General features: G+C 26.2%; 2 protein-coding genes across 2 annotated transcripts; one reads left to right on the top strand and one right to left on the bottom strand.

Annotated features, from left to right (window-relative positions):
* Positions 1–1,590: 1,590 nt before the first annotated feature.
* On the bottom strand, positions 1,591–3,922 carry LOC105620321 (beta-ureidopropionase). The gene is made up of 5 exons (XM_012201826.1): positions 3,831–3,922; positions 3,131–3,375; positions 2,603–2,991; positions 2,088–2,405; positions 1,591–1,709 (listed from the first exon to the last, which is right to left on the bottom strand). The coding sequence occupies exons 1-5, from the start codon at positions 3,920–3,922 to the stop codon at positions 1,635–1,637; spliced, it is 1,119 nt and encodes a 372-aa protein (XP_012057216.1). The 3' UTR covers positions 1,591–1,634.
* Positions 3,923–6,181: 2,259 nt separating this feature from the next.
* Positions 6,182–8,601, top strand: LOC105620310 (vacuolar protein sorting-associated protein 72 homolog). The gene is made up of 6 exons (XM_012201815.1): positions 6,182–6,315; positions 6,415–6,635; positions 6,798–6,980; positions 7,129–7,339; positions 7,465–7,665; positions 8,306–8,601. Exons 1-6 carry the CDS (start codon positions 6,182–6,184, stop codon positions 8,535–8,537), a joined length of 1,182 nt encoding a protein of 393 aa, XP_012057205.1. The 3' UTR covers positions 8,538–8,601.
* Positions 8,602–10,313: the final 1,712 nt, after the last annotated feature.

Below are 10,313 nucleotides of genomic sequence, written 5' to 3'. Positions count from 1 at the left end.
TACAATGAATTTGTTAATCGCTTGGAGAGATAATTTCAAAGCAGGAAGACATACAGACTCTGCAATTTTTAAAAAAATAAATATTTTTCAATTTTATAAAAGCAAATATATAATTTACAAACAGTAAAAATATTCAATTTTATAAAAGCGAACATAAGTGACAAATAGTAAAAATGTATACATTGCAATATTTTTCAGGCAATGGTTACCAGGTGAGAAATTAGAAAAACTTGGCGTATCACACGAAGTGGACGAAGCAAAATTAATCGAATCACGTAAACCTACGGACAGAAAAGCCGTAAAGAAAGCTTATCAAGAAGCTTTACATTATCGCAAACAAACACATAACGCGGTAGTAGACAGTACATCCACTGGATAAATATTGTAAATACAATAGAGAATAAAATAAGTAAGTATAATCTGAAAATTTTTTAAATTATATAATAAGGTATTATGTAAAATATAAATGTATAATTAAATAGATATTTATAATATATAAAATATATAATTTAAAAAGATTTGAATATATTTTGAACCCCAATGATTAAATATTATATTGATTTCGTTAATACTAATACATAATAACTAAAGGTTACAGTGTTTTATTAATATTTTATTAATATTTTTACTTTATAATTAGCTACATATATCAATTATACAATTGCATCGTTATCTTCTAAAAAATAAAATTCACATAATTAAATATTTTGTGAAAAAAAATCTTTTTTATATTTTTAATTGTAAGCTATAATAATACAATTGTGTAATTGACAGTTTTTGAATTTAGCTAAGCTATATGTTTTATAATCTTTTTTCGATATAAAATATAATATATATCCAAAATATATTACAAATCTAACTGATTTGATAGTTTGATATTCAGCATAATAGTAATAACAATATTTCTGAAAATATTATAAATATATATAAATATTTTTATCAATTAGTTATTGTATAAAATTTCATTATTGTATAAAATCGTAAATTACTGTATCAATTCACGAAAACAAAATTTGAAAATAGATAGGTTTTATATATTAATATTGTACAAAATGTTATTGTAAATTATATTGAGAACGATGTGCAAATACTTTGAAATATTTGGTCAATGACTTAGTAAAATTCTTCTGATTGATAAATCATGTTTTGAAGCATTTATAGTGAGACTTTGACCATCAATTAAAAGATTTTAGACTAACGCAAATTTTTTATAAAATGTACATAAATTTTACAAATCTTATTAAAACACAAGAAATTAGAAATTGATACTAGAAACTATAATTTTCTCTTTATGGAAAATTTTATGGAAGTTCATGTATATGAACTTCAATTTATGTATATAAAAATCATATGGAATAAATAATCGTTTGCATAGAAAAATATAAATTTTATTAACCTTAGAAAAATTTGTTTAACTCATTTAAAAAATTTTAAATTTAAAAATTTAATCTATGCTGAGTCTGAAGCGCAAAATATTGAATTTTATTTTTAAAAATGTGAAAATTGATCACATTTATAGCAATAGATGCTGCAAGAACATTTAAATTTGAATTAATTTATTAAAATTTATAAATTAATAAACTTAATTTTAATTTATAACTTTGTAAAGGCTTTATAAGTACATTGTTTTGTTTTTAATCTTGTTTATCACTTCTCTTTGAAACGTATTCAGCAAGTTCTTTAGCATACATGTCGAGCCGTTGTGTCATCTAAAAGATACACAAAATAAACAAAATAAATAAAGTAGAATTTGAATAGTTGAAGGTATAAAAAAGAATTTTTAGAATATATATTTTAATAAAATACATTCCTTATCACAATCATATTTTAATAACAATTCATTTAAATCTCTATGCGTTTCTTTTCAAATAATTCGTTTTTTGAGTAAATTTAAAGTACATATTTTTATTAATTCCGTGAATTAATTCCGTTCACTACATATCTACCTAGTATTATTATTTATACTTAATATTTTCTTGAATTACAAGTATTAATGTATTTGCCAAACTTATTGCCATAATGATTTTATATATTATATATATTATTCTATACATATAATGAATAATAAGAGAATATGAAACACTCACCCTATATCCCCAAATATCTTTCACATGTCGACACATATTAAGGTCCAATTCTCCAACGAGAAGTCCATCTTTGTGCCGATTTAGACTTGGAGTTCGCGAGCCATCAGGGGCAGTAATATAGCTAGAACCATAAAAGAATCCAAAGTCATTGTGCGCTGGTTTTCCATCACCAGAAGTAAATTCATTTGCAAAATGCTCAGTTCCTACGCGATTGATAGCACAAGTGTAATAACTATTTGCTATCGCAGCGCATCTTGCTTCGATTGGCCATAAATGTTCTGATAATCCTTGAATAGTTGCAGATGGATTAAAAACAATCTGAAAAATATAAGGAGATTATATGGTTGAGAAATTCGGATAAGATTATGTATCAATTAGATTATGAAATTAGGAAAGTTGTGAAATGATAAATTTTTCCTCTAAAAAAAATCAATTTCAAATTTTATAAGAAATAATGTTGCACACCAAATTTATTTATTATCTTATTTAGAAATGCTTAATAATCTATGACTCACCTCCGCTCCATTCAAGCCAAACATCAACCAATTCAATGGATGATGACGTCCGTAACATATATTAATCGCGATGCGTGCAAAGGGAGTATTAAACACTGGATGCCCTGTGTTGCCTTCCATGTAATAAGTCGATTCGTTAAAATCCCCGATACGAGGAATATGATTCTTTCGATGTTTTCCAAGGACTGTACCATCCGTATTGATCACTACGCAGGTGTTCCAGATAGTATCACCGTCAGCAGAATCTCTCTCCAAAATCGGTGATACTATTACCATGTTGTATTTTTTAGCGAGCTCAGACAAAAATATAGTCGTAGGTCCCGTTTCAGCTTCCTCGGCAAATTCACACCATGGATACTTTTCCCTCGTGCAAAAAGCGAACGGCATAGCTGCAATAATCATATAGATCTATTATATAAATTTATATATTGCATATATAATAAAATTATAATGTTATATAATATAATTTCATAACTATATATATTATTTATATTATATTATATATTAACTAATGGGTTTTTCACATACGCCATGCTTCTTGAAGACATAGAATGTTAACATTGTATTGAGCTGCTTGTACAATATATGATTTAATTTTATTATGTATTGCATCTCGCTGATTTTGAATAAGATCCGTTGTTGGTGCTACTATGCTATGTTGAATCAGTCCAACGCGAACTAGACGTGGGGCACGAAGCTCTTCATGGACTCGACTAAGCATCTGCCATCCTTTTACTTCAAAATTTTTATCTTCATATTCTATACCCAATGGACTAAAAATAATACATAAGGGTGTATTGCTTTAACTTTTTAACATCAAATAAAACTTATGTTGTGCATAAATTTAATTAAATTAAATTAAATTAAATTTTGTTTTACAAAATTATATTCAAGAACTTTATATTATAAATTTCTTGTATTCTCTGATCAAGTATACGTTCAATATATTATAAATATGCATTAAACAAACAAATTGCTATAACTAAATATTTTTTATCGTGATCAAATAATTATAAGATAATATTTGCAAAATAAAAACATACACATCTTTATTCGCAGTTTAATTTTTTTTTTAATCAGTATAATTAAATAAATGTTCTTATAGATTAAGCGTGATAGGAACCTTGGCTAAATGTTCTTATATATAAAATTATATATAAAATCTTATATATAAAATGATATATACATAAATAGAAAAAGATATATATTTTGCAATATAAAATCTTACGTAGATGGATGCCCATATAAAATACGTTTTATTTCAGCCAATTTGTTCTGTGGTATATATTGCTCTAAAATTTGTTCCACAGTTTCAGTCATGATTGCTACTTTGCTGGTTTGCTTTTTGACTGAATAATCTTGAAGCTTGAGGTTTTATAAATGATGCAATATCTGCACTTCTCCCCACTATATATCTACCAAAGCAGTAAAAACAAGATTAGACAACATGGGAGTCAAAGAACATTACAGACATCTGTGAAATTTTGAAAGATCTTTATGTTACATTATAATTGCAATATTATTACATATTATGATATTATATATGTTATAACATCTTGAAAACAAACTAACAGTAACAATATTATATAATTTCCTATTCAAAAATGTTACATTACGTTTATATTGTTGACTGAAAAATTATTAATATTATGAAGTCAAATTACTATTAATTTTTGTTTAGCAAAATGTATCATATTGATAACAAAGCAAATTCATTTTATTCAAGCTTATTTTATTTGTTAAAATAATATAAATGTATGTACACATATTGGGAAAGAATTATATATACAAATATATAAGATATTTTCCATTTTATGATACAAATCCACAGAAATATTTTTTTATTTTTGTTAGAATGGAATTGTCAAAAAAGATAAAACGACATTTATGTAATGTGTCGATTTAATTGTATCAGTAAATAGGAAGCATGTATAAAAAAACATATGAAAAGATATAATATGGTAATGTTTCGGCACTATTTCATAAGTACATAAGCATTTCATTGCTTATACATGTAGAATGAGAAATACATGTTTTATAGAATAAGAATTATATAAATGTAATGACCTTGTTATCTCGCAGAGTGATTAATTTTTATTGTACATATGTTTATTATGAAAACTCTCCATTTTGTGACACAAGTCGACACAAACATCATTTTATCTTTCTTGACATTTCATAAATAACAAAGATAGAATGATACTAATTATATCAGCTTGTATCAACAAATGTTTACAATTTGGTACAATATAGTTACAATTTTTAATAGTAGAATTGAGTATTAATTGAAGAATACTTATCGCGATAATAGTGAAAAATACATACAGAATTTTTATAATAGAGTGTAATGCAGGCTATCTTATCTGTACGATTCAATGTGTGAGAATATGTGAATGATACGTGAACACATGATGGAAGTATTTTTTTACTTTCATCATGATACATACTTTATTTGAGAAAATGAATCCGTCAAGTATGTAAATCAATAGTTTTGAATTGTAATTAATTTATTTATGACCAAAAGAATATGTACGTTTAATTTATAGGTTTATTTTCTGTGACTGAACTAGCGTACACTTTTGGAAAGTGAGATAGATATATGTTTGATATTTGTTGAAAGTGAGAAAGAGAATGCTAGTGCAGTCTAGTGAAACAGAAAACAGACCATAGTGTTTTTTAGTTTAATACGGATTTATTTGCTATAGAAGTTTAAGAGGAATATTTCATTTGTGCGTTTTTGTCGTATGACAAATTTTTCAAGCTTGTTGATTGGCTGTAAGATAGAGAGATCCGAGGACCTTTGCATATATTTGTTGTACGACAAAATTTGTTCATTCGCACGAATGAAATAGCACCCTAATGCATAAAAGTGCACAAAGGATACATGTAAATACAATTCAGAACTGTTCAGGAACATAAAAGTACACATCAAATGTAAGGTTAACAGCACCCAATGTGTATTTTAAATAGTGTACTATGTGCACTTCGGTCATTTTAATCATCATCATCAGTTCTGAAATCAATTGCGATACTTTATAGATCTAATGACTTTAGATAAAGGCGTGTTAGATTCTCATCTAGGTGCTCCGCAGGTGTCATATCATCCTTATCTAATGTATGATAAACAACAAGTTGGAGTGATACCTTGGTTAAATCTGGACTCAACACAACATGAAAAAGGCCGGCATAACCTTTCTCAGATTTCTCTTTGTCATAATTTATAGAAATACTGAGGCTGTCGAGTGATTGTATTTGAAAGCAGCTAATACCTGCATGCATTCGTGAACAACAAAATTTATGAACAAAGCATTTGTGAACTTTTTAACGAGTGATAAAATAATAAAAATCCTTATTAAATGTAAACTGAGGAAAGAAAAACTGAAATAGGATTGAATATTGTAAGATTGAAGGTTCTGATCTAAGTATATCTTATTTACAATACAATGATTTATCAACAATTATTAAAATAATGTGTAATATTTTTGCATTTTGTCCTTTCCAAAGCTTTAAGGTGCAAGATATAATTACATAACGTATACGTATTAGTTGTATTGAAAGTTGGGCAGAAAGTTTCTAACAATGGCTGCAACAAGGGAAAAGCGTGCAAACGCTGGCAATAAAATGGCAAGATTGCTAAACGAAGAAGAGGAAGATGATTTTTACAAAACTACATATGGTGGCTTTGACGAAGTGGAACAGGATCACGATTACTTGTTTGTGATTTTTATAATTTATTAATTTTATTACATTTATTCTTATTACATTGATATAACAAAAACTCATAATAAAATATATAAACGGTTGAATTTTAGGGAAGAAGATGAAGCTGAGGATGAAGTGGATTCGGACTTTAGCATTGATGAAAATGATGAGCCAGTTTCCGATACTGAACAAGAAGGACCGAAAAAGAAACGCAGATTAGTAACAAAAGCATATAAGGAGCCTAAACCTGCCACATTGCATACATATTCAGTGCCCAAGGAGAAAAAAATAAAACAACCAAAACAAGAAAAGATTTATGTAGATAGTATAGGTAACATAAATATTTAGCATATTAATATATTAATATATTAATATATTAATATTAATATATTAAATGTTTTACATAGCATATTAATATATTAAATGTTTTATATAGTATATTAATATATTAAATGTTTTCTTTTCAATATATCTACTTTATCATGTTATGTAGAAAGAAAATCAATTCGCCGCTCTACTGCTGCAAAGTCAGCAGCTACACAGAAACGTTTGCGTGAAAGAAACGAAGATCAGAGACGAAAAGTGAAAGTTGTAAAACATGATATATGGAAACCTACTCAGGAGGAATTATTGGAAGAAGCATTACAAACAGAGGAGCTTAATTTGAAATCCTTAGGTATGTGTAAAACAAAATACAATATTCTTTATTTAACAATATTCTTTATTTGGATACTTTCTCTTGAAGAAAATATAAATAAAATAAAAAATAAGATTAAATAAGAATGTATCTTTAAGAAAGAGCTGTACTTGTTCTATACTTGCAGAAAAATATCAGAAACTGGAAAATGAAAAAAAAACTACAAGGACTGTGAGAAAAACTCATGTTGGACCAATGATTAGATATCAATCATTGTCTATGCCAGTCATGGTATTATCTCAAATAAATGAAGAAGAAAAAATTAATGTTGAATGTGACGATGAGAAAAAAGGGAATTCTAATAATACAGGTTTTGATAGCTCTCAAAAAGAGAAGAGGTATATTTCATTTATTTAATTTTTTCTGATAAGATATGGAAAGGTATAAATAAGAGATAAGTCCGAAATAAATTTTCAAAATAAACTGAATTTAATATATTATAATTCCATTTAATAAATTTCAGTGAAATAGAATCAAAAATAGATGGAAAAGAGAAATCTATAGATATTGCTCCCTCTGCTTCTAAAAAGATACATGGCGAAGAAACTGGGACATTTTATGAACGAACGTTTATTACTTTTGAAAATGAACAATCATATTCAGATATATTTAAGAAATCGACACAACAAAGGCCACCACTGAAACCTTTGTGTGCAATCACGCGGTAAAAAATTTAAAAGTTTTTTACATTTACAATTGCGTATTTCTACATTTTATAATTTATGAAAAAAATAATATTAATCTTTAAATGCCTTTTCAACATACTTTAGAGTCCGAAATCATATTTTGATTTCCGGCCGAAATTGAAAACGAATATTTAGTTGTCATTCAATTTCGGCTGAAATCAAAACCGAATATTTTTGGATTAATTTTACAGAGATCGTATGATTTTTTTCAGAAATTATGACAAATTCATATTCTTTAAAAAACAAGATTTTATTAAAATATCCAACTATAATAATATTGCATTTTCAATTTTTAAAGAAATCACAGTTATTATTATCAAGATTATATCAAAGTTTGTACTCAAATTGTCTTAATCAATGAATTAATAATTACAAAACGAACATTTGTTTTTTAAACGCTCATCGGCGCGTTGTCAATCTGAACTGACCAAAACTGAAACCGAAATTTCGGACTCTATACTCTGCTTTTTTCCAATGCTTTTTCATTGCTTATAATCTTTTTTATCAATAAATATATATATATATATATATATTTGATATCATTATATTTCTTAATTCTATTTGTTTTATTTGACTTAAAAACCAGTTTAAAAAATTAAAAATTTTTTGAATTGATAGATTGGCTGCTAAGTATTTAGATCCTATGACACAATTACCGTACAAAAATGTACAGATCTTTCGATTGCTTCGAGAAGCATATTATCAGCAGTTAGAAGGTCGAACTGATCTTAACGATGCCTCTCAAAGTCCAGAATTATCACGATGGCTTGAATGGCGACAGAAAAATCATAGTAATTCTCAGAGGAACACTATTCGTCTGGAGTCAGCATCTTTACCCGTATCTTCATAATCTTTTGTTTTATAAGTAATGTAAGTAATTTAAGATTAAAAATGTAAATTTTTTAATAATAATAGTTTTTGTTATTTCTGCGATCCGCCAAATTAAGCTTTAAACGTATAATAAGCTATGTAATAAAGTCCACTAACATTATCTTTATAAAATATCTAATTTATTTTCATGCATCTTTTTAATGCTGATTGTGTATATAATATATAAATTATAACACTATAAATTTATAACAAGTTACAAATTAAAAAATATAAGATTGAATATTTTGTATGTATGTATGTATGTATGTATGTATGTATGTATGTATATGATATATATATATATATATTATTTTTTTTTTCATATTATAATTTTATGATTTGAGGACATTTTTTTGTACATGAAATAATTTCAACATACAATTATACAATATTTATATATTGCATAAAATAATTATATATATAACATATTTGTTTCTCAATTTTTTTTATATTTTTTATTTTTTATATGATAACAAATTATAGGGAGTAATAAAATTACTTCACAACGTAAAAATGGGAATCATATTACCTATGTCAAGCATTTATGGATATATTCAATGTAATCATTTATCTTAAAAGCAAGTTTGGTATTTTATTAATAAAATAACGAAATACAAGGCATTATTAATAATCTATTGTTATAGAATAGATATAATATCTTTTGTATTTAACTGAGGATGAAACAATCTTATATCTTAAATCATATTTTTCTGCTGTATGTATATATATATATAAAATTTATTCTACTTAGTTTAAAGGAAATTATAATTTGCCTTTTCTAAGTTTTGTAGCTTGTGGCCTACGGATACAGAACTCAAAAATATCTGTAGAAAACTATGGTCACTTTGACATTGCTTATACATATTACAGTTCTGAGTTTCGTGTTTGTGTATGTATGTGTATATGTTCATAACAAAGTAATAAGCCCGCTATCAAATGGTAATTATATTTGTGATGATTATCTTACCATTTTTAAGATTGCTTCAAGAAGCAACGTATTTCTCATTTCTTATAACGTATATATATATATACACACATATATATATATATATACACACACACACACACACATATATATATATATATATATATATATATATCGCGATAATATAAATTATACACGCTATCAATCAAGTTAAACGCACAATGCACTATAATTATCTTGCATTATTTTGTTTTTTAAATTATTTTCCTAAAGATTATTGTAAGTGATAAATTTCAAACCGTTGATTTTTCATGTAATCCATCGAGAAATAAACTTCGATTTATCAATACCTTACTCACTCTCTATTTTATTTAGGATACAATAAAAGCTCGTGAGATATTAACGTATTATATATTACAGCCACACAGAAAGCAATATTTTTTAGGGTTTTGAAAAACGCCTATTCTATACAATTTTCTTTATAATTTTCCTTATATAATTTTATCCGGTAAGAAGTTGGAAAGATGTAAAAATAAAGTAATCCCAAAGCATGTAGTGCCCAAGCTTGTACAGACTAGTACTATTATTTACGAAGAGCCGAGAGTGAGCAACGAGAAAGGACTATCTCAAGCTGTTTTTACCGCCTTTTCCATCATACGCTTTGTAAGCCCATTATCATATTATGTTTTCTTCTATATGCAGTGCATGATAGTATTTATTCATGATACTTCATTGCATACGATCATAAACTGTTCACATACTCACGCTACGCGTTAAGAAGTCATATATATATATATATATATATATATATATATATATATATATATATAT

This window comes from Atta cephalotes (genome assembly GCF_000143395.1).
Source record: "Atta cephalotes unplaced genomic scaffold scaffold00002, whole genome shotgun sequence".
Classification (NCBI taxonomy): Eukaryota; Metazoa; Arthropoda; class Insecta; order Hymenoptera; family Formicidae; genus Atta; species Atta cephalotes.
Note: the sequence above shows the minus strand (reverse complement) of the source record. Positions and strands in the feature narration are given on the sequence as shown.